Source organism: Osmia lignaria, chromosome 3 (assembly GCF_051020975.1).
Source record: "Osmia lignaria lignaria isolate PbOS001 chromosome 3, iyOsmLign1, whole genome shotgun sequence".
In the NCBI taxonomy this organism is placed as follows: Eukaryota; Metazoa; Arthropoda; class Insecta; order Hymenoptera; family Megachilidae; genus Osmia; species Osmia lignaria.
In genome coordinates this window covers 10,334,423-10,360,617 of record NC_135034.1, presented here as the reverse complement: position 1 = coordinate 10,360,617, position 26,195 = coordinate 10,334,423, and the positions used below count along the sequence as shown (strand labels likewise).

General features: G+C 43.8%; 1 protein-coding gene across 3 annotated transcripts in view; it reads right to left on the bottom strand.

The window, feature by feature from the left end:
• LOC117608028 (uncharacterized) overlaps positions 1-26,195 on the bottom strand; it is a 120,858-nt gene that overhangs the window by 83,041 nt on the left and 11,622 nt on the right. For all 3 annotated transcript variants that reach the window (XM_034332476.2, XM_034332477.2, XM_034332475.2), the window contains exons 2-5: positions 11,577-11,766; positions 10,979-11,163; positions 3,779-3,824; positions 2,976-3,148 (exon numbers count right to left, since the gene is read on the bottom strand). In XM_034332476.2, the coding sequence (XP_034188367.2) occupies positions 2,976-3,148; positions 3,779-3,824; positions 10,979-11,163; positions 11,577-11,766 (594 nt within the window). The remainder of the gene's footprint in view (positions 1-2,975; positions 3,149-3,778; positions 3,825-10,978; positions 11,164-11,576; positions 11,767-26,195) is intronic.

Here is a 26,195-nt window from a genome sequence, read left to right as displayed (position 1 = left end):
CGGTTCTTCGAATTCGTGAAACTGGTTCAGCAACAATTTGTTATCCGGGAATCGAACCTCGGATCGATCGCTAATAACCTTCCCTCCCGTTCTTCCATCATTTTTTCCTACTTCTTACGTTGCTGTACGTGACCGTGACCGACGAAGGGACCAAGTGACTCCTTCGCCTCCCCATTTCTCCTCTTTCCTCGAGGAAATCTAAACATCCCCGGTTGCGCGTCGCGGATGACGAGGAGGAAGCGATGGACGTGCTTGGACGCTTTCAGGAAACAGGTTACCGGTCGTGTTTTTTAATTATCCACGGGCAAAATCGTTGGAACACGATAGACCCGATGGAATGCAGGACTGAATCCGGGGACAAACACGAGCAGGCGTTTGCATGGAACAAGAGTTCGAGGGGCAAGATCGAAGGTTTTTCGATCGGCAGAAATTCTTTGCCGACTCGAACGATCCTTCTTCCGCGTGCCACGTTTTTAACACGTTCACTCCGGTACAAGATATAGGAGCCGTATTATACCCTTCGTTCTGTATCAGAAATTTTTCCAATACAGACGACTGTGGAGAATGGATTAAACGCCTTTCTATTAAACGCGTCGCGTCGTGTCGCGTTGGATATTTAATTAATTTTCAAACGATCTTCGTTCGAGAACTGTTTCGCTTTCGCAGCGTGAGTCTGCATCGCCTTGAATGACACAATTTATGGCAAAGTAAATTATTTGCCTACGCTTTTCTCCTTTTATTCGCTGTCGCGTCTTGGGACAGTCGCGCATACGCGTCCCTTATATTATCCCGTTTATCGCCCATCAAATCGTCTTTCTCTTGGACAAGAGAGAGAGAAGAAGAAGAAGAAGATAGAACGGAAAAATGAAAACCGATCAAACCAGCTAGATTATACTCTCATCCCTGCACGAAAGCAACATTGTATAATTTCCTTGCACGCAACTGTCAATTATTCGCGTTCTGTTACCCGATCGATCATTTTGGTATCCTTGATCGAGACTACGAGTTATACAGAGTGTTTCAAAAGAGTTAGGTTGCAACGGAGTATCGAATAGTATTGGAAAATTCAAGTTGCAACATGAAATCATTCCTTGGAATTTGCTCGTTTAAAAAACGAAGCTTCGTTCTTGTAACGCAACAGAACACGCAACCAAAGCTTGTTTCCATCTTCTTCTTCTTCTACTTGAATGGTTTCATGGTAGCGTACCACGGTTCGAAGCCGCAACGAACGTTCGTACTATCGACTCGCGTCAGAATTTTACAGGACGGCCATCATCGATGAGAACGCAAGATCGTTTATCATCCACGAAGCATCATCGCGTATATACCGCAGCCCCTAGCTGTTGCGTATGCATCAGCCACATTCTGCGAGGCAACGGAACCGTTAGCTTTTTACGCTTTTAATTATCTACACGTTGCTTTCTCATCCCGTCTTCTTTTTAACCCTTATACACCGTTTACCGATACTCAACGAAATAGATCCGATTATAATTTCGATTATTTTCAAAAATAGTCTTTAGAAACTGCCTATAGCGATCCCGGAAACGAGTATAGGAAAACGTCTTAGAAGCCTACGAGGGGGCACGATGTAACCGAATCAATTAGACTTTAAAGCATTTGTACGCGTCCTTAAGGCTTCTCCTTTCACGAAATTATCTTCCAGCCCCTTCGGGCGAAGCACGTATTACCGCGGCACGACGAGTGCACCTCGTAAATCACTCGTCGTTCTGCAACACGGCATGGCAGAAAAGAGAAACAATGAGTGGTTACTACGGTGCATATATCTGTACGCAGGTGCGTACAAAATGAAGGGCACTGAGAATAGCTTTCTCTCGCGAATTCGTCTTAACGTTAGGATCGTTATGAACGAGGTTAAAACTGGCTACGTATTTTCACGATACACCGCGTCAACTATCAAAAGCGACGAGAAACGTCAGCCCGCAGAGAGAGCTGATATTCGCGAGTAACCGAGTGCCAGGGACACCCACGTGTGACATGGCATCGCATAATCTACCGGACATTTAGCGTAGGCAGGATACTAGCTGCGGTGGCTACAGGTGCTTCGATGGACAGGTGAAATTTCATAGGGAATAACGCGATTAAACGCGACGCCGCGTGCCGAACACGAGTTTCGATTACACTCGTCAGGGAAAGTATTGGAAACATGATTTTTTTCATGGCAACCCGTGTAACGACGATATCTTGAATTTATAAGAAAAATATCGTACACAGCGATTTTGCTCAAGTATGAGGCAGTTGTTAAGTAGCTGATCGCCACTGTATGTACCTGGACGTGGCTGATCGATAGACAGGTGATCGAACGATCGATAGCTTTTGTTCGTCGACTCGGCAGCGGCTCGAAAGGTTAACCGAAGATGATGTTCTTGTAGAGCGTTGCGTCAGTGAGGTAGGACTTTCACTAAACCACGAGGATCGTGCTCATCTCGCGAGGCAAAAAGTCTCGACCACGTTGTGGCCCGAGCCGATCGTTAAGGTCAATTACGGCATTCTATTTCGTGGCCACGCGTAAACGCGTTCCCTTGCGATTCAAAGAGATCCCTCGCGTCGGGGAAAATCATGCAGACTCTCTTTCGAAACGAAGATAATTAGAATTAACGACGCGACGATTAATTATGCGACCGGAGAATATTTTCGACTCATGCTTATTCCATGGCGTGTATAAACGACGGGTACTTCGGTGGCTGTGATTAGTATTAAAAGTGAAAATCATGTAGTTATCCGAGCCAACTAACTACCTTATATTTCATCCATCTCCGGATCGCATTAATTTTCCAATCGGCTTTCCTTCGCATTTTGAAGGACCTATATTATCCGTTGCCTTTCACGCGCATCTACCCGAAGAGGTATTTTATTTCCTCCTTTTTATCATCCGACTAGGTTTAATCGGACGAGTAATTTTATCGATTACAACGCTAATATGATGCTTTTAATTGATGCAGCAATTAATAACTCACCGGTAGAAGAAGCAAGGAGGATGGGGAGTGCCTGGCCGCCGCTTGCCTAAGACTAAGGAAGTGCAGCAGGGGGTCCTCCGTCGCTCTAAGCTCGTCCAGAATCCTCCGGGCTTCGCCGTAGCTCTCCAGGTATTCCCAGTAAGAGTTCCAAAACGAGCCAGGAAATAAGTCACCTGGTGACAGCGTACGGGAAGGCAATTAGGAAGGACATTAAGGAATACCTTATCAACGGACAAAATTCAATAAATTTCATCCCCTTTCATTTCCTATAACATATCATTCCTCACCTACATTCTACGCTTACGTAACAATAAATTTGGCGATTGAAAATAAAATGGAAAATTAAATTCGTAAGATTCCTGATCCGGCGATACATCATCCCGCTATCTTTTCTATAAAACTCGTTTCTGTTTGACGATCCCCGTCTTTTTCTCTCCTTACGACTCTTTCTCTTCTGGTGGGGTCTCAAGCATCACGGAAGAGATGCTTCCACGGACACTCACGCACCGAGAGAATATGATTTACCATCGAATCGTTCCTTTTTCCCCTCTCTTTCTCCACTCCATTATCAACAGACGCGTCGTAGAGTTCCTCGCGAGGTACACCGCGAATTTATTTAAATGAAATTTAAATCAGTACTGCCTGCGAGCCTAAGGCGACGAGTACATTGGCGAACGATGACAGAAATATTTCTAACAGATACGTTCCCGTGGTCGTGTACGTGTCAGAGTTAATAAACGTACCAACTCGATAAATAAATACAGCCACATTTTTAAAAATCAAAGTTAGGAAATGTAACTTACTCGATTTGAAGCTACTGTCATCCCAGTTTTCTAACGCGGTGCGGATCTGAAACAAAAGAGAAACGAAATTAATAAAAATATTACTATAATAATAATATCTAAAAATCAAGAAACCCTTGGCAGATTGTTCTTCTCTTAAATGGTAGTTATATTTCAAAGAACTTGTGGCATGTTTAGAACAAACAAAAAAATAAGCCTTCGAGGTAAAAAAGGACGGGTGAAACATAAAATCGTGACTGCTCGAGCTGTCAGAAGCGTACGTTTAGAACCGTGAAAACAATTTTTCAACTTTACCAGCACAGCTTCTAACGCGGGGTTCGACGATCCGACCGGCTCAAATGGCACGAGGCTAAATCACGTCCTCGAAACGAGCATACATTTTGTCTGTTGAATTATGACGCAGCATTACGTCCAATCAGGACATCATCGAGGGGAGCATATCCGACGTGAATAAGCTCGGTAGTCCTTAAGGCTCTTTCTATCAGCGAGCATTAAAGCGTCACTCATAAGACGCAAGGAATCTTATTCGAATAATAAATAACGAATAAAACGGAAGAATAATATAGCTTATTGATCGTGGCCAACAATTTATTTCATTGAATCGCTATTCAATTAATCGTCCTGTTTAATGTCCCTTAACGCGTTGACTGACACAGTAGAAACAACCGTCACTAGTCAGACACGCGATAATATAAATCATTAAGCATACAATTAGTTAATTACTAACTCTACGTCAGTATGATATTAAATTTGTATTATAACAAAATAAATTACACGACCAACTCTATATAATACGTCCCAAGAATTTAAATACCTACTCTTGCACGTGTACTCGTTATTTTATTGCTCCATCGAACATCAGTACAGCAAAAGATCATTTTGATCTTCTGAATGTTCCATCGGTTCGCCTGATTCTCAGACAAACGAGCCGATTGTGAACAGGTTGACAAAGAAGGTAACATCATACTCCGAGACGATCAACTTGCCAGATATCAAGGTAAATCGTAAAGCTTCGAACGACTACCATTTAACTCTTTAAACGAGTAACATTGTCGAGATGGAATCCACTTATCAGATATCTTTGCATTACGCTTAGTAAAGCAATAACGCTACATCGCGTAAGTGGCTGGAACGGTTGTAAGCAACGGCGTATCAGGCTCACTTTAATCGTCGCGTTAATGTTTAATTTCAACACGCTCGTAAAATCGGGAGAAAGTTGGGTAAATAAAACACCAGTGACGCGGTAGCGTGGTCGAGTATAAATTTGTACATAGATTTCATCGGATTTTCAAAGAATCGAGGCACGGTTGACTTTTTTCCATTTAAATTTCTCGTATCCATCATGGACACCGTGTAATCACGGTAAAATCTGCCTGACACGTGTTCTTTGCTTAATTGCCATCTTTTAATTACTTCGACTATTAGCAATTTTAGGTAGAGGCTGGACGAGAAGATAGCTCGTTTGACCCGTCCTCTGGCACGTGCTACGGGAAAATGAATGGGATAGAACTTGTCGAGATGCTAGCTCAGACGACGCGACGGGTCATCAACCTTTCTTTCTTATCCGAACCTTAAAAAGGCGTTCTAGAATTATGACCTGCTGAATCATAAACTATACGATAAGACATCTCGAATGGGGCGACGAAGCTCGTTTGTGTCCCACTACACTGTCCAAAAGAAATGATTTCTTCTACATAAATGGTTATTAAAAATACGTGGATAGTCGAGAGGTTTAATTACCAACAGGATGTCATTGGTAATAGATCGTAATAGAGAAATCCCATAAATCGGCACATATCTAGTGCTATCGTTCGTTAGCTGTCTCGGGGATCAAGCTGTGGACTGTGGACGATGGTCGTCGAGAGTAAATTGAAAAAAAGAAAAACTGGAAAAAGGGGGATGCGTGTAGGAGCCGACGATGCGTGCATCGCATTGTCACGAGGCTGTTGTCGTGTCACGGTGCGTCGGCGTGTCGATGCGTGTCTTATTGTCAGATACGTATCTATGTTAAGCGCACACGCGAACGCGTCCATGCATTTATGCATCGAATTATACGGGCCGACGGGCCGACGAGCCAACATACACCGTGACCCATTCGTTCCCGAACGTTATTCCCGTGAGCCACCCAATCCTCGATTAATTATGAATTATTCATATTCATGAGAGCGTCGAGTTCGAGGTAGCAAGGCTAGACGACGAAAAAAGAAAGGGGCTCGTTAAACTTTTCTCTCCATCAAGATCGGACACGCGTGTGATTTTTCAGAATATTCGTGGAAGAGAATAATCGACGCGAGATTATGAATGCATAGGCTAGTAAATAGAGAGCCGGTGGCCTGGCTAGGTTCATCGGATAGCGATAGATCATCGCGTCCGATCGAGCACGATTATCATCGAGGATATTGCGAAAAAATTCGCTCCCTCCACGCTAATTTTTCCTCACCTTTCTCTTCTCTCTTTTCACCGTCGCAGACGCATCTCTTGGAGGCGGTTTTAATTACACGTCGCACGATTCAACATCGTCCCTCTTCTGCTTGGTTGTTCAAGAAGACCAACAGGACGAGTACTCGAAGGGCGTGTACAGGGTAGGAAGCAAAAAAAGAAAAAAAAAAAACGAAAAAAAGAAACAGGTCGAACGAAAGCGTTATTAGGCTCTATGCGTGGGCGTTTCTTCGATCCTCCCGTTATTATTTTATAGTCGCGTCGACCCAGTCTACGCGACGACTCTTCTTTCCTTTTTCCATCTAGTACGAAATTATCGATAAACGAGATCCATCGATACACCTGCACAAGCATGGTGGAAATGATCGTTCGTCCTGTGTTCATTGAACGATGTCAATACATTTTCCTGTTTCATTTATGCAAATGATGCTCTACGGATAGGTATCTCATTTTCACCGTGGCTTCCACTGGTAATTACACGTTACGCGATATTAAAGCGATAAACAACTTTCCCTTTTTTTCCTCTTTCCGACGGCTATTAATATCAAACGATGAAAGGACCGCGGATTTGTAATTAGGCTACCACGTACTTTTTTATCTCGCCCTTTATTGCCATTCGCTTTTATCGTTTCTACATGCGATAAACACTGTATATTTTACCGTTATCGTCCTTTGTTTTTCTAATAACCTTTGATAAATGAATAGCTTGTAATCGGATGTTCCACTAATCATGGTATGTACAATCGGAAGGAGTCTAATTATGCTACCACAAACGACAGTGTAACAATGGCGTCGTCCACCGGTAAAGCGTTAACCCTTTGCATTAGAATCCCGTCCTCCGGACAATGTATTCTTCGCGAGACATCAAAACTCGCATCGTACACGTGTCGAGTGAGCGTGGTGGTGCACGCATACCCTAGGATGATTAGTTACGAGCGGTCGTCTTATGAATTGCCCGAGACCTACGAACGGCTATTATACAGCGCCGCGAACATCCGGCCAGGCTGTCTCCCGAGGGAATTCTAATCCTCCGGTGGTCCTGAAGGCATAGATCGTTCCAGTCTGCTCGATACACACGACCAGACGAACGAGATTCGAACCTTCTGACAGCGACTAATTCGCGCCGACTCTCCGCACGATTACGCCCGACATCGTGGTAGCTGCACGGACAAAGGTGAACAAGGCGAGAAGAAATTAGAAATCGATAGAAGAAACTGGTCCCATTAGCGATGCAACCGAAACGATTCAACCTCCGAATCCACGTATTTGTCAGCTCTGTCGTGGACAACGGGCACCAACGACACGGAGAAGCGTTTAAAAAAAATAAATGTGTCGTCGTTGAAAGGTGGAGGAAGGTGATTAAACCTTCGAACGTCGAGGGAGTTTTATTTCACCCTTTCTTCGATTCTCTTTCTCGAACCGTGGCCCTTCAGTCCCGCTTTATCCCCGGGTTAAAAGCTCGCCACGTCATGGAACAGACCCGCGTTACACATAATCCGACCACGTATATTTTCTTCGTCGGCCAAGACGTGGCAAGCCGAGGGGATTGAACTTTGCCCGGTACGTTTGACGTGATGTATGAGAAGACTGGTAGAGTTTGCAATTTTGTTCGAAGGAACCAACGAAAGTTACAAGCGAGTGTGTTTCTCCTTTCGTAACGCGAGAAATCCTCTTTCTTCTTCCTCTTCTTCTCTGGTTACTTCGCTGATGAAGTACTGGCAGTGATGTACGGTTATGAATTCAACGGGAAACACGAGTTCGTGAACTCGACCAACGAGAGGTGTTCAGATTAACGCGTTTGAGATACGACGATGACGCAACTGTTGCTTTCAAGTTTTAAATAATAAACGAGTAGTCAAAGTGTTAGAATAACTAGAGGAAAATATTCTGTCTCTTGGGACATGGTATACCTATCCTCTCTTACACCACAATACCCGACCTCACGAAACGTTCCATCCGCGACGGGACAGGTGAGGGAACTAGAAAATTCTTGCAAGCCGATATCGAGGTAAAGGACTTTCCCGTGGCGTGCAAAAATTAAACTGGAACGCGTCTGCCCCACCCCCGTGTAAAGAAAAATGAGACCCTTGCCGATGAAATCGAAACCATTCCCGGCACGGCGATCCGGTATCCCGAGTCCACTTTCCCGACAAAATGCCACGACGATCATCCACTTTCCAGCGCCACGTTCGTCGTTCCTCATCCCATCTCCTCTCTTTCCCTTTTTTTTTTTTTCTCCTTCTTGTATTCCTCTCTTTTACCTCGTTAACCTGTGCTCCCCTCTCCCTGCTCTACTTTCTACGTCTCTCTACCTGTTTCTTTCTTTCGCGCGGAGACGAACGACGCCCTAATGCGAATAAAATTACGTATCCTCCAGCTCGTCCGCCATTACTGACCGCTCCATTCGTCGCTGACCAAGGTGGCAAGAGGAACTAACGCGTCGGTACTCGAGAAGTCTTTGATCTCCGCGCGATAATGTACCCGCTGCCGGATGATTGCACGCCACTTAATTAATTTTCCAGCATTCTCCGGACTTCTTTTCCCTACCACGGAATGCGAGAGGTATCTTAACGCGCCATCTTCTGAATTTTCTGCGCTGGAGTATCATTCTTTCCTAACTCTTTTCTTTTTTCATCTTTCTTCATCCAACGCCGATTACACGTTTTTCCTCTCGCCTCCTTATTATAGAATCGTAGCCGCGATTAACATTCATAACCATCAGGGTGGATTACAAACAATATCCGTTTCGCGATTACGAGTAAACGGACTGGAGAATGACTGACTACTATTTGATTAATGTAATAGGCGCGAGGTTGGAAAGGTGAGAGAGGGCGTTGGTCCGGGATCGGGGGTTGTCGCATTCCCATCGAATGGCGCGCAATGCAGGTGCACGTGCGCATCGTCGCCGTGAACGTGGTTACCGTGGTGTGTAGCGTTCCGCAAAAACGTAATTTACGGTCGTAACGTGTAGCCAGAGAGGGAATCGGACGGACCGAAGCAAGCTCGACCAAAAAGACGAGCTTCTACGTCCTTCACCTCGAAATTTTACGATCAATCATCGTAGAAGAGGGGGATGATGAAACGATGTAGAATAAAATTTTCTTCATAGGATTCGAAATGCGAGTGAACCGCGGTGTCGAAGAGGAAACAAAAGTATCCACGATTGTTCCTGCTCGCGAGTCGTTTCGTGTCCTCAGCGAACGTAGAAAAACTCGGGATGATCGTCGGTAAAGTTGGAGCAATGGAGACAGGACGAATGATTCCCGCTTTCCAGGTGCGCGATTGCTTCTAATTGCCCTCGCGTTGCGTTGGTCCCGAGGTGCTTCCAAAGTGAAATTGCACCGCGACAGAGGAGACCGCGCGAACGGTGAAGCAACAACAACAACGAGGCCGAATAAAAAAGGGTACCGGGAAGGCTGATGGGTCGTGATCCGCTTCAGAAACTGTCGGCGCGGCGATTCGAAGCGTTTTCACTAATTAACCTTCGCTTCCCAGCGAGGTTTTGCCAGCACCGAGCATATCACTCTCGAGCTTCCACACCTTACCACCTTTGTTTTCGCCCCCTCATTAACGCGTTAGTGGTCAAGATTTCAAGCGGAATATAAAAATTCTATCCCAATGATCGATAATAAAAGAAACTTATTTCCTTCGGATCTTTACCCTGTTTTATAACTCGTTCGTGCTTATTTTCTTACGCGAAATGAAATTAAATTGATGACCATCGCAGTTTCTCAACGAGCTGAATAAAGAAGGGAGGCGTTTCCCTTCGACTCGGTTTCTCGCGCGCAATCTTCGCAAAACGCGAGCCCTTTTCACTTTACGAGGCTGTTGAAGAGCCAGCGAAAATGTTCAGCAGTCGTTCAGTCCGGTCGTCTTGTAAAAGTCAATATTTATGAGGGTGCTAACCACCGTCATCGCTCATCCCGACTCGTTAACCAGCTCCGCCGGCGCGGCTTTGTGTTTACATCCGAAGGACAGCCATCCTCCTCTTTATTGTCAGCCCTAAGAAAACACACGTCCGCCGTTGCATGCCGAGTAGCTGCTTCTATATGCCTGCCAGGATCGCCTTATCAGCGCTTAGAAACCTCCACGGACCACGATATATTTTCCACGGTGTTTTTAGTGAAAACACGGCCATGATAATCTTTCAAGATTCTTGTCATTTCGGCCAGGTAAAGGTGGAGGATCCTATGGCGTTTATCATGCTGGACACGTTTGCTTTTCCCTAAATATTTCTCAGCTAGGCTAACGAGACATTATGCAAATCTATGCATACCTAATGATGCCAATTACTATTTTTGGCTCTTAATAATTAAAATGGCAAATCGAGATGGAACGAGCATTAGAATTGTTTAGCGTAAAAGGACCGAGATGATATTATCTGAAGAAGCCTCGATCATTTGGAATTCCCTTTTGAAAAGGTTACACGAACTGTCGTAATTGCGACACGAGAAAACGGAGAAAGGTAACGTGCTCGAAGTAACAGGTGCCGCGCACGAACTTGAATAGTGAATGGCGAGTGCATGGTTCGAGTGCCGCCATCTCTCCATTGAAAGTCTCACAGCAAACCTTGCAATAGGTCACGAGAACAGAGTCGGTCGATAAGAAGAGATCTACTATGAGCGCGATGATTCAAATTCTACAGGGTATCTCAAAAAAGAGTAGCTTGCCCCGAAAGCAGGACACTTCTTTTTTCAACCCTCCAAATTTTCAAACTCACAATAGTTGGAAATTAAAAAAATTGTTCAATCGTTCGCTCACCCTTTGGCAATGTTCGGCGGTAACCACGGAGAGATCAGCGATAGGTTGAAAAATGACATCGTGGAACTCTGGATAGTTCCGAGCTAACGGTCTAGCGTACAACTCTTTGGCACTGCACAGAGCCTCGTGATACTCTTCTTCGGCGTGCAGAAGCTTCTCCGTTGCTCTGTATCTGCGATCCGTATCTGCGAACAGGCCAGTGAAAGGAAACGTTATGTTATTTCTTCGCGAACAATCTTTGACTTAACCCGTTGCCTTGTAACATCGAGTAACACTCGTGGTGCAGGTCAGATGAAAGAAACACGAGTCACGTTCGTGTTGCGCATAGCAATCTTCTATTTTCTTATCATCCAGCTTTCATTTGTATAATATTTTACATCTTGTTTCACTCGAAACTCTTACGTAATTGAATGTTCTCGTGTGCAACAAGTTCGCTGCTTGTTACGAGACATGGGGTCAACGGTATTCAACGACGGATGGCATAATTATATCTATCATAAAGTAGCTACGCGTCACACGGTCAATTAGCCCGAGCCAAAGAACACCGTAACGAAAATATAAAGTCAACGCGTTTCAACGAGGTAGTCGGACAACTCACCTCCTATCGGATCGTACTGCCTGGCGGAATCCTCGATCAGCAAAACCTCCCCGTGTAATAATCCCACATCAGCAGCAGGATCAACCTCGGCTCTAGAACCAGCGAGTAACAACCTCGGCCTACAGACCCGGTACTTGAGTAGCACCGGTGCCACCACGGAAGACACAGCTCCAGGAGATGCACCAGGTAGCTGCAATCAGACAAATCAAACTCCAGATGAATACCAGTACACGATCTTACCATATTTATCATTTTTAAAGAAGAGAGTTTAAAGGTTAATACCTATTTGCGAACGATTACACTGGATGAACAAGTTCGATAGATAGATTGAATAGTTTCAAGGAACATTCAATCGTCTAGGAAACGAAATTGTAATGGTGTTGTTGCACGAGTTAGCCGGTGGTTAGCCGGGTATGCTTAACCCGCGACCTCACGGGTAACCTTACGCCAAGCAACCTGGCAATTATCGCTGGCACAGTAACGGACAATGCAATTTAATCTCGTTTCACGACGATACGAGACGTGCAGTTTACACCGACATCGGATGCCGATCTTTCTAATCGCTGTTCCCGGTAGGTACGATCTCGAGGAATAACCGTTTCGGATCGGATATATTTTATGATGACCAGACAAACTGAACGAATGAAGCGAGTTAAATATTAATATTAATAATGTGACGTTATCTAGCGACACATCTATGCTCGAATCGTTGGAAGGTCTGAAAGGGATGCAATCGGGAGGAGGAATGGGATAACTCTAAATTCTTTTCCGATCGAATAATCGATGGCTCGTGATTTCTCGTCGATCTCGACGATACGATCGGTATGATTCGGAAGAATCCGGTAGTCCGTACGTTCGATTCGATTGTACCGTTAATCATATCGAAAATTCTTTTTCCAGCGCCCCTCCGTTCAGGAATCCAATGCATTTCTTCGATCCCGATCCGGTGTTCTTTCTGCACTTGCTCGCACCGAAGGTAGAACCGCATTCTCCTCGATTATTATCGAACAGAACGCGTGTCACACCTGCGGTTGCATTAAATATTCAGCGATTCAGCAGTCGAAGAAACAAATATTTCACACTAGAGTTAGAGCAATGAAACCTTGTTAATTTATTTTCTACTATATCGTCTGAAAAGACTATCTCTTATAAGTGTTAGAGAGATACAAGTGTTTAAAGTTATAACACCGAACGTTTATACCCTTTCCTACGGCGAGAAGGTTGTTATTGCATTAAAACGGATATTCTATATTCATCCACCTTATTTACATGATTAACTTTAGTGATTATAATATCAAACGAGATCATAAAACGTTCTATCGATGCGGTATGTAAAGTCTGAATCTTACAAATTCAAGCAGCCACGGATTATCCAGGTGAAAATTTATGGTTTACATCATTAACGAGCGTTATTACTGCACTTATTTAGCAAAATAATTAAAAATTGATATTATATGTCACGGTATTTTACCAATTACAACCTGGATACCGTAAAAATCATATATTTTATTATCTCGTCCTGAATCTCGGAATCTAAAGGACACTCTTATAAACGAGTCGTCGAGTATCTGCTCTAAAAGTAAAAGAGTACCCGGTGTTAGTCGAAATTCTGACAATTGGGATATTCGAATACATTCGAATTATGCAAATAATTCAACCAGCCAAAGTTTTACGTCCCTATTATAAAAACATTCCCTTTTGGTCGAATAAGTCCGGTTTAAGGTCGGGCTCGAGGAGGATACCCCTCGCGTTTCGCGCCAATTTATAATCATGCCCGTTCCGCGGGGAAAGAAGGGAGAAAGGCCGCGAAACGCGAAGGTTGCCGAGCGGAAAGAAGAGAAGAGAGGCGCGTAAGGCGACGGAAACGAGGCGAAAGGAAGGAAGGAAGGAAGGAAGGAAGGAAAAGGTGGACGGTGGTGAAAAAAAGGACACGCGAGTCCTTCGCGATCGAGTAAGATAGGGATCGAAGGAAGGAAGGGTGAGAGAGAAAGAGAGACAGAGACCGGTATAATTATGCAATTTAGATTCAACTTTACGATTCCGGTTTGGCTTTATTAAAAGCGAGAGTGGGCGTACGCGGTCTTCTCTTTTCGATCGGGAGTAGCTGGTACAAGAACCTGGTCGCAGATAATGCGTTTCTTGTTTAAGAGAAACGACGCTGCATCTTGTTCGAGCATTACTCTTAGCCGTATGAACTGATGAGAATCGTCGTACGTGTACAAAGACCACTTGTAACGAGCTTGAATTTAATCATTTATTTTTCTGCAACCACCCTTTCGATTATAGTCGTTTTTCTAACTTCTCAGTTAACCCTTTTGCCTATCAGCGTTCCATGCACGGCACACATTTTCATACGTGTAATACACGTGTCATAACTCGGAATAAAAATCGCGAATATAGCTAGTTTCTTGTGAAACAGCCTGTATCGCAATTAAACACTTGATACCAAGCAGACGTCTCGACCGTACACGCGATTACGCTTTATGGATGTTAATATTAGGCTAACGATCGGGGCCTGTACTTTTTTTTTCATATATCACCTGGGCCAAATGGACAGCATCAAAATTACAAGTCTCTCTGTCTGGCGGGAGACTGCGAAGCGTGTACCTCGTAAACGGGCCACGAAGAGAAAAACGAGAGACGATCGAGTGAACGTTTCCACGACGGGAATGATTCGAGCCCCTGCTGACCGGAAATTGCCTCTAATTGCCTCGCAAACTTTCATTCTTTACGATGAATATCCGCGACTCCTCTCGTTCCCGGTGTCGTTGATTAAATCCCTCTCTAACGACCCCTCTCGGCTTCCACTTTATCATCTGCCTTTCGTGTTCTTGTCGCGTTTAACCCTTTTGCATCGTGGATCACGTATATCATCTCGTTGAGAACCGACTTTCCATTGTGAAAAGAAAATTGCTATTGAGACGATATAGCAAAGCAAAGCTTAATCATTTTTTTCTGGCACCGGCTTTCAAACATCTCTCATCAACTCGGGCAAATATTCAAAGGACCAACGCTCGGGGCTTGCATTACGAGCACGAATCTCTCTTCGCAACGATCCACGTTTGTATTTGTTCGAAACACGTATGCACGAGCATCCTGTCCCTCCCAGCCTCATTACGGGACAATGAACATCGTTACATCGATCACGAGCCAGGCCATTCTGTCGAGGCGGAAGAGAACGGAGCATTTCGCGTGGCCATGCCAGCAGGAGTCGTCGCTCGATTAATTTCTCTCCTGTATTAACTCTTCCGACCTTTACTACAGTATTTTGTGAAAAAAATTGTCCGAGCAAACAGAAAGTGATTCGTTAAAATACACACGAGTCACTTTCGTTTCTTAACCAACAAAGGTAGAGCCTGGTTTTCAACCGACTAACGGTGCTCTAAACACTCGGAATCCGCAAAACCGCACCGACTAAGCGTTCACTTAACCCACTGACATGGAATCCGTACGGTTTTTTAAATCGTTTTCGAAGGTTCTTCTCGAAATTGTGAAAATCGTACGCTCAAGTGCGCTTCATCGAGGCTTGTTCCTGTCGTTCTGCGTGAATGAATACCTACCCAGAGAGATCGTAATAAAATAGATTTCCTCGATAACTGTGAATCTAGTTTCGATCGTGACGTCTAGTTTCTATACTTTTTTATTACGAGATACAAAATTCAGTCCCGATCAATTGTTCAAGCAGTCTCATCGATATTCCGCATCCGATTTCGTGACGCTGACTTAATTGGCCGGGTCCATTAAAATTCTCTCGATGACTAATCTGCCCGACCATCCTCTTTCGCAATACGTATAAAGACGCGTTCCGAAAATGGTATCGGAATCGTTGCTCGGGATTGTTAAACGATGTATCTAATTTATTTAACCGCGCATCCTTCTTTCATCCGCCTTTTTTCACAACCTTCCTATCGCAGTTCTATGCATTTATGACCCGTCGAGAAGCACCGGTTGAAATTCTGTTTGCCAGAACCATAAATTTCATCACGACCATCCTCCTTTATCACCCATCCAAGGATCTATTTACCGAGTAAACTGAACGAAGAGGTGTTAAAACGTCCTCGATTTCTTTTTCCATTCGTATTCGTAGCTTTAAAAATGTAATCAACGAAACTACAATTTCAGAATTCTATCAGGATTAACCTGAAACATCGACGACGTTATCCTTGAATTCACTGGAAGATAGATCGTACGTACGCGATAATATCGGCAAACAGGCGTGTACTCGGCAAACGTACGATCATAACGCGTTGCCGGGAAACGATTATTCGGTAGATTAACATCAAGGTTCCTTGTCGTTCGTCGTTAAAAACAAAGTCTAAAGGAGAACGCGTATTTGCACGGCTTCAATTGTAAGTTGCACGGAACGATCGAACGAGAAAAGGGATCGGTCAAGAAGGTGGGGTTGAAAAACGAAGTGTCTAATCCATTATCGTCGCACGAAAGTGTTCTTTTCCTCGTTGGGGAACCCGATTCCGATCCGTTAAAGCCGTCGAACACGCGGCTGAAAGCACCCATGCGAATCCACCGTCTCGACAGCCACCTTCTTCCTCTTTCCTTTTCCAGGATCATCCTGCTGACCTAGAGAATCAAGTGGGCGTTTCCCCTTTTCATCTTGATTACGATTCGCGACGATTAAATGCAGTTCACGAACACCTATCACAGTTCGTTTCGCCGCGTCAGTTACGATACGTTTAATATAATGGCCTGTTCACCGAGACGCGTTTCGAATCGGAATCATTTTAGTTGGCACGTCCATTCGGCCCGTTTCATTAGCGACGCTCCTCGGTAACATCGACAGGGCCGCGGCGACGCGAGGGAATACCAGGGATCGTTGTCGGTGTTGCTTAAAATTAGAAAGACCCGCGATAGGCACTTTTCTTCGTACAGCGAAAAATCTATTTCCGAATAGGAGGTTGGGTAATCTGCAACGCAACGGGACTCGATGGCTTCCAGGAAATTTGCCATCGACTATGGGCAGAGAGATCAGTGGCCCCTCATTGGGTCATGCAAATTTAGACCGAGTAAACCGTCTATTCTCGAACGTATTGCCTGCTCTGTGAACGAGAGGATCTACGAAGAAAACACCAAAGTGACCAGGACAATGGAGCCAAATTGCTACCACTTTCAGCTACTTTGTACAATCAAATAAGTGTCAGCGGTATAAACGGTTCAATTCCATCGACCTTGGTTTACTAACGATTTATTTAGACCGTTCATTAATACCTAGACGTGTTTCTAATACAAAATTCATAGAGTTGATATATCTTCCTCGATGGCAAACGACAACATTTCTCGACTCATTATCCTATCGTTAACACAATAATTGCCAACCAACTCATCCGTGAATCATTTAGCCATGAATTAAATGTGCCGCGTAAAAAAAAGCCGGCCAAACCGGGGTCAGACTGAATTTCTTGTCATAAAGATAATGGTCTCCTTCGCGGCACTTGGAATCTTTTCAATGCTAAATATTTTTAATGAACGTCTACTATTGATACTATATCGTCGCGGTGAGGGTAACAAGTTTTTAAGCTTCCAAACTCTAATTAACTAATCATTTAAAATTTTTACATTTACCATTACACTGGCAGTCATAATAGAGAAATAGTCGAACCCGTAATATCGGGTACCCGCACATCCCTACTTGACACACATAAGTTGTTTCTGGTAAGAAAACTAGCGAGTTAATCTTAACTATCGTTCAAACTACGAAAAGCAGGGAGCACGGTTAGGATAAACAGGCAGTGAACATGTGCGCTCCAAATGCAGGTCACTACCTCTGGCTAGGTTCTACTATTTTTGACTACAACGAGTTACCACTTCTGAGATCATCTGATTGACTCGTGTTACAAGAATTCTTAATAACTCCATCGCGGAGGTCGTAAAGCGTACACAATCGTTCGTACCTTTAACCTCGAGAGTCAACTACCGGAAATACCGGAGAATCCGCGCTTCCTGTCCCGGCTTTCTTCACGGTAAACGACGCTGATTGCCCTATTCCGCCGTGGCGAATTTCGGCAAGTGTCCTCGAAAAAACGAGAATGTTTCTAGAAAGTTGATCGTCACGTGCTTGGGTTTATTTAATATCACCGGTGTTCTCACGAACAAACATGACAGCGTTCGTTTGTCGTCGATTCTTAAAGCGAAAGGAAGGATAGAGAGGTTGTTCGTTGCGGTTCGACGAATTGGTTCTAGCATGGGTGAGGCCTAGAACTCGCCTTCGCACGGACATTCGCATAAGTACGTTTAATCGTGTGTATCCACAACTTTTCGCACCACTTTTCTGCGTCCGCACGGAACGGTAGTTTTAAGCCCGTACCAGGGTCACATACACGTGCGAAGAAATTGCTTTATCCGTTTGTTCTTGAACTAAATCGAACCCATAGGAGACCGATACTATTCTTTATGAAAGTATCATGCTTGTTTATCTAATCAATTCTTTGGTGTATCTGACGTGAAATCGAAAATGATAAAAGTTGCGAAATCGTGTCACGGGTGTCGAAGGTATCACGGTCTAGAAATCAAAGAGAATGACAGTTTGACGAGTGTGCGAGTCGATGACAACGAGGCAAGAATTAATTTGCGGAGGATCGGGTTGAGAATCGCATCGGGAAAGCTTGTCAGGTCACGGAGACGTTGCTTGACGAGCGCGTAATGATAATTAATCGTTTCTCCGTCGACATGCGTGCACCAGATCGAATCCGTTGCTCGAATGAACAAGAAGCACGCGAGCGACAAGCCGGCGAGCTTCCCTTCTACCAGTTAGCGATTTCGCAAATGTACGAGTTTTAAGATCGTAAAAGTCGATCGCGGCAACGAGTGACAAATTTAGGAAGAGAACTAGTAGAGTTTGCTCAACGTTCAGGCGTGAAAATGCTAAACGTTTCCATGAAAATTCGACGCTCGACTCGGTTTGGTATTCCGCCAGCGTAACCGTGCTGCTGCTGTTCGACTCTTGCCAAATCGTTCGCCGTCCAGGTGAAACGATCACCGTTCCGCTTCGACGAGAACTTTTTCAATTTTTCACTCCATAAACCGTTCGATTTTTATTGCGGTTCGAGGATCCGCTCTCTGTTACTTCCACTAAATAAACGTTCTGTAATTTATTGGACGACTGAAATGGTTAGCCGACCAAAATCCAATTTATTTATCGAATATACCGCGAATCAAACATGATAGAATATTTCACCTGAATAATATGCCTCGATTTCTCACGTACTTTACGTGCAGTAAAGGTATATTAATTGATTAAGTCACACGATCGCGAATTGATAAACGTATTACGGGGGAGACACGTACCGCGTTGAAAACGAACGTGCACGCACGATCGTAATGGAAATAATATTATATTATACATGTGCTAACGAATCTGATACGGCGAACGTACCTGGTGACACGCAAAGGGAATTAGAATACAGAAGTATACCGTTACGATAATGGTGAAAGTAGAGACACCCACTTGTTGAACATTTACTGCTCTCCACTCGTTACTGCGTTGGCTGTGAATTAACATAATTATCGTAATTTTGCACCGGTATCCTCGACGGTCTAACCTCGTCCCGGTTAAAGATATACTTCGCTTCCGAATTCTAATTCCCTACCAATTAGCACCGAGGCATTGTTCTTGAAAAAAAAAAATTGTACGTTGCACTCTCATCAAGGCTAATTCGATATGTGATCCTTGAAACGATGTAAGAGACATTAACGCGATGAGATGTTCTTTTTACCTTTTTAATCTTCCAATTAAATCGGTCCACAAAATACATGTACTTGCTAATGAAGATCTTGTACGTCACGGTTTGTCATCAGCTTGATTGCATATGTAATTCCCGACGCAATCCAGGGTACATAACGCGGCATTGTATTACAATTTAATGAATGCCATCGCGCACTTGCATGACGAACCAGCGATGGCGACCGAAACGAAGGAAACGTAATTAGCATGAACGTTTGGCTCGACTCACCTTCCTCGATATCTCTGGTCCGCCTACATTTTTCATCGATCGAATCCAGAAACATCTACGAGGATAATGGAAAGGATGTCAGAGTGTTCGCGGAATCGAACGATAGCCAAAGGAATACGATTCCTCGAGCTTTCGACTGATGTCATCGGTGTTCAAAATCGCAAACGCGTAGGCCCCCGTGTGCCGTTTCTCGAATACGAAACCGAAAAAAGAAATTCTAATTGAGTCGATCCGGTGACGTGGACAAAGACTCGAAAATGGACAAAATCTCGTTCATCTGATGTCTCTAGGTTGCTAAAACGAATCGGGCAACATCTAAGCGAGGAATGGTAAGAATACTCGCGAATCCGTTTCCCTAACGGGTCTTCCGTCGCTGAGGCTTTAATCTTCTAACAAGACTGGCATCGTTGCGTCGACCTACACTCGTTATTATCGTTTCGTTTCCCTATCGAACATCGTGCCTTATCGCTGCATCATTTCCATAGAAAGATAGCGTCTTGCACCGGGTGACTGCGTTTCGATAACGGTACGCTTCAAAGGCTAGCACGAACGAAAGTTGCGCGTGCCACCATGAGAAATCCCGTCCAGGGTGTTATAATTCTTTCGGGCAAGATGCACGGGACGTTACCGCGGATAGAGATTGTCGTAACTCATTGAACGACGTAGGCGCGTGGTAAACGAGGCGTGGTGGAGACGTTGCACTTTCCGAGAGAATAATTTTCATCGAATCGAGGAGGAGAAAAGAAATAGAGTTTCCAGCTGGGTATCGAACGGCACGCGCGTACAGACCGGGGACGTTAACGACGCAGACTCGATAAATCTTCGGCCGACACGCCGAGCCGAGAAGTTTTCGCAACGATCACAACACAGACCGCTTGGTCCCCTGTCGTTACTCATCCTATTATGTTCATCTTTTTGCCACGGTGAAAGGAGATCCTTTCGATGGATCTAACACGATATCGTCCCGCAAGATGAATATGCTTAGATGAAGAATAGATTCGCCGATGGATGGCTAATATGTTCAGTAGAAAGGATAAAAGAGATACTGGAAAAATACACGGGAATGTAGATAAACTTTGCTGTTATCTATTTTTTTTCGAATCCCGCGTGGGTGGCTCGAGTTTCTGAGAAGTAAGAAAAATTTAGAGGATGCCATTCGTAGAGCTTTCTTCCAGAGATAATTCAACATTTTCCATAGTAGATCTTAATTAAGAAGAAACTTGATCGAATTTTTCTAGAATTGATAAGCTTTCTTGTTTGCCTCTTGTACGCGATTAATCTATCTACCGTAAATTAGCGTGGTCTGACGTGTACTCATTAATAAGATATAATCGATGTGTCGACGTTACACGATACGACAAGATTGTCGCATTAATTGCGCGATACGATTTTCATAGCTAGCTTACGCGTAAATGTAAATAAGCATCCTTATCGATTAGTGATAAATGCTCTGGATGGTTTACCATCCAAGTCTGCCACGCCAGCTATCCGTTTTATAATAACTAATTAGTAATTACTCTGCAGTGGGACGACAATAATTTCTAATCTACATGAAAACAGCTTTCCGTAATTGCGTACGAGATATACGAGCGCAAGTTCGCTTTATTTTACTCGATCTGGAAGCAACGCGTTCGTAATGTAAGATCCGTGCGAAACGAGGTCACATAATCGAACTGAAATCATCTATATTTCAACATGTTTATTCCTCGCATTAACCTGAAATCGTTATCGTTTTCTAACCAAGTGGATACCTAGTTTTGCGAGTCACTGTACACATGCGTACGTTTGTCGCAGAAAATCGTGCAACGTAGAGGAATTTCTCGAAAGGTTATCGGGTGAACGAGAGAACCAGAGGTCTTTACGACCCGGAGGAATAATGTAGAACAGGGCGACAACGCAGGCGAGACCATAAATCGGCATAGTTCTCGACACGACCGACTGCATCGACGTCATTCTTTCTTCTCCCGCGGATTCGAACGGCGAATCGGAGCAAGTGATCGATCGTTACCCTATTTCCGCTAGAAACTTTGAATCTCCCTTCTCTTCCTACTTCGACGCGTAAATTACTATCGATGGAAAAAAATTGATCCAGCCTATTAGATTGTCAAAGATACAAATCGTTGGTGTGTTTCGATCGAACACGTTTTACGCTCGATTATCCTCCGCGCAGACACCGAGCTGGATAATTTCATTTTCGTAAAGAGCAACGATCGATCTTTCGTATCGATATCGACATTCCAACATCTCTTGGCCAGGCATTACGATCTCTGATCAATTTAATACGTAGACAAAAAGGAGAAGAAGGGATAAGCAAATGCCCGTAGCAATTACTCAGCCAACTTTGAAACAACGATCGGTTGTAGATCGATAACAAAGGTTACACGAACGCCGATCCACTCTATTATTACGTTATTATTGCAACCTGACTCAGCCGTGGCAAGGAAAAACTGCAACTTTGCTGCGTTTACCTTTAACGAGATATCTACTTCGGATAGATATTATACATTGTACACCGAGATTTCACTAACCAATTTCTCTCTGATTGGATATTGGATATTCATTTCCTAATACTATCATGATTTAACTGCTTATCTCGATAATCGTGTTACAGGAATCGGATGCGATAAAACCAGAATCGGATTTGTAGCACAGTTAAATTGCTCAAGGCAAGATTTCAAACCAGTATTGATACAGTGAATGCTTATGTCTCGGATGATTTATTTTTTCTTTTTCTTTCAATTTCCACCATTGAAAACAACTGAACGACGTATCTATTTTCTGCTACCTTTCTTATTTCTTTTGGCAAGGCAAACATTCCTAGAACATTTCTAACACCCCACGTGTCCGCGAAGGAAACGCTCACTCGTCAACATTGATGCAAAAGAGATACAAAGAATCACGCTCGGATGGTCTAGCGTTGAATTCCAAGCCGCATTCCATTTTCGTTTTGCGAATCGCAAGGTCGAAAGTTGGACAACTTGGTCGTGTCGATGAGTATGCGTATCGATACGATCGAAGGTATGCATAGCGTAACCATATTAGCGTACAGCCGATAAACCATGCGCACCAACTCCATACACACACGTATGTATACATATATTAACTAATATGCGAGATCGCTTTCGTCAGGGACGAAATCCATAGATCTTCTTCCCGACCTTCGAACTCAACTAATATCATAATACTCGACAATTTACGATTCGGGTCACGTGTACTCGGTGAAAATTAAAAAAATTCACCGTTTGATATTAGATGAATCGAACGAACACCCGAGGTGTTACAAGAAAAAGTTTCTTTGCTATCTTTACCTTCATGGCCATTCAACGCTAATTGCAGGTAATTGCAAGAGGCAAACAGTTTCGCGTGTATTTACAACTTCGACACAGAAACATCGATGGAATAATTTGTCGAAACCCGAAGACCATGAAGAGGGAACGATTCAATGACGAGGCTCGTCTGGATTGCTCACCGGTGACGATTCGAAATTTCGTTTCTTCCATAAACGATCCTGGTCAATGTGTATTACGTATACGATTCACGAACGATAACGTCGGCTTGACTCATAAATTACTCCCGAAGTCGATTAAAACGTCTGACCGTCAGGGAAGCACCTTTTCTCCGACACTTCATTGACGAGCGACGAAACCGATGATTCCGCACAATGCCAATTACATTTGCATAAAAATGTCTGAAACGACTGCATAATGTCCTATGTAAACCTTTGGAATCCTTACGATCGTATAATAAGACACCAGACAGGAAACAAAAAGAAATCATTCATTCTATTTATAATATTTTGATCAAATATGTACTACCCGCTGCGTCGATTCTTAAAGTTGAATAATTCATCTGTTGGTAATTTTTTCTAGTCGTATTTTCGGATATAAAATAAAATTCACAGGAACGTTAGACGATCTAGTAGAGGTAGAGAAAAATTGATGGGTGACTCGAATGAAACTGTATTACGTAAGGCTGAGTTAAATTTAGAGAAGCAAAAAGATAGAACGGATACGATGCGATTCGTTGCGTGTCTTAAGGTATCGGTGCTCGATTAGTGGAACGGATGGCACGACACAATGCTAAATGGATTTGCATAAAAATGTCTACAACCGTGGTGTATAAAATGCACCTCGGTAGACCTTGAAGAGGTGAGACCTTTCTGACACCGGACGCGCGAAAGCTAGCGCGTGCCTACGCGCTTTTCTAAATAGTATCACCTGGAAAATGGATCGCAGACGATATTCCCACGCTACTTCGATATGGACGAGGCGACGATCAATGCGTTAACTGGCAATTTTCCCGTAACAACGGATTCCTCGTTCTCCTTTCTTCGATTTCGCGTGCCAATGCCAGCCGAGCTGGGCATTTCGAAAGTAAGCAGCTTTTTAAACTGGCGAACTAACGCAACGTATCGAAAATAGATACCTACCGGTCGGGTGTACCGCAAAAACCGCAAGAAAAGTTGCCTGGTTTTCTTCAGACTTCGAATGGAACGGTGCGTGCACCAGTAAGCTAAGATCACCCTGAACCGTATCGAATCCGTATTCCAGTACTTCGAGTACTGGTATTCGTACGACTATACCACGGGGACGGCCTTGACGCGTTTCTTTCGCCTTTGAAGCGCGGCTATCTCTCAACATGGAGAGAGATTGACAACCGCTTCGACAAATCGGTGCCGACCGCGTTCCTAACTACCTCCTATGTGTTCTTCGATCCATCGATCAAGCCATTCATAGAGGCATCGATGCGATACGGAATCGCGATTTCAAAGAGAAGAGGACCTCTAAAAATAGGGGTTGAACAGTTCCCTTGAAATAGGTTTCAATGAACCCCTGTTATCGAAAAGTCTAACAACAGATCACCTATCTTTTTTCCCTAACAAGCAAATAAACGGTCGGCGCTAAGAAAAATATCTTTTACACCGCGTAGACGACTGTGGTTTCCTCGAAGCGGTAAAATTTCTTATTTTGCAAGGAACAAGAAATCGAACAGACATTTCACGACTGTTCGTTCTCAAATATAACAAAAATTTTGTTTTCCGAGACTTACGGCGCCTTCGGCATACACCTGATCGACGATTCGTGTAAAAACAATTACAATTTTTCTACACGCGATGGTATGTAAATTGATTCAATTCAATCTAGTATTTATAGAGGTGATCAATGGTACATCGATAGAAATGTACAAAGTAAATGAGCCTACGTGAAGACGTCTGAATATTCAGTGACTATTACTACTTTTTTTTTTTTAATTCAAGCTCAATAAGGGATGATGTATTAACGTCGAAGCAATTCAGTTAGAAAAAAGCCCAATGTCACGTTGAATACTGTTCTACAGTCGTTCATCGTTGATTCGACGATTTATTATCGACGACTTACTATTTACGCGCACTCGGGTGCACGCGTCGTTTCGATGCATATTCCGTATGCTCGTGTTTCATCCTCGCCTCTTCCTGGTCCGTCGACAATGAAATATCGCGATCGTATTTTGTTTGTCACGTTTCAGTGGTCCAATTAAAAATAATTCTCTACCCCGAGACAGAGAAGAATATTTCGTCTGAACGTGATCGTTCTGCTAACCGTCCGTATCGGAATGGTTAATATAAATTGACCTATTTTCGAATAACGACTTCGCGATGCCAGCTTTCTTGCAAGCATTTTAATTGAACAATTAACGCGTTTCTGTTGGTGGTCGCTAAGTTGATCGAGTTAATTTAGCACTTGAAGCAATTTCAAGGAAATTTTGCGAAATTGAATAAAAATCCTCAGGTTGTTGGAAAAATTAGCGGTAATTGAACGGTCGACCACCTTTCCGTAGTCTTTAACTTATTTATCTCACGTTGACGCGATACGGTTCAACGTACCGATCGTCGTCGCGCGAATCGTTTCAGATCCATTTTCCATCGTCTCTCTGTTCCTCGGTGCAGTCAGGTTCGTTTCTCTTCCATAAGCAGCAGGGAATTCCAGCCGTTTGTTCGCTATTCTCGTAATTTTGCAGTGCATCCACGGCCGCCGTTCCGTACTCACGATGCATTAGCGATGTCGCAATGCCGACGCATACATACGTACGACTTCGACTCTCCTCGTTCGACTTCGCCAACGAAAGAGTGTTTCAATCTTAAAAGCGAACGTACCACGACAGCCTCCTTCGTCGATGCTTCTTTTTCGAAGCTCCTCAGCCCGTTGTTCCTTTTATTCGAAGCCCGCTTTATCTTCGAGAAACTATTCTACGTACCGCGTTCTGCACTCCGGGTCGCGTCGCGTTCGTGATTTTGAAACCCTTCGTGCACGTGCGTCGCGAAAACAATCGGGTGGACGAATAATCGATCGAGAAAGAGGGATTCTATCGCGTCGATGATCGACACTGGCGATCTAGATCGTTCAGGATGCGAGGGATATATTTGAATTCGCTCCGAATTTTTATAAGCTTGCGAAACGTAATAATAACGCAATTACCTGTACCGCAATGGGTTAATCGCTTATCCGACACGAGAGAAAGGAATAGAAAAAGGAGAAAAAAATCTATGCTTCAATAGTTTCGTAATGGATCGTCGGTTAAAGCGTTTTAACAAAGGGTCACTGTATGCGAAATACCGTTGAACGAGCACGATCGATCGTAAGCGTAAGAACGTTAAATAAACGGCACGTCCGCAACG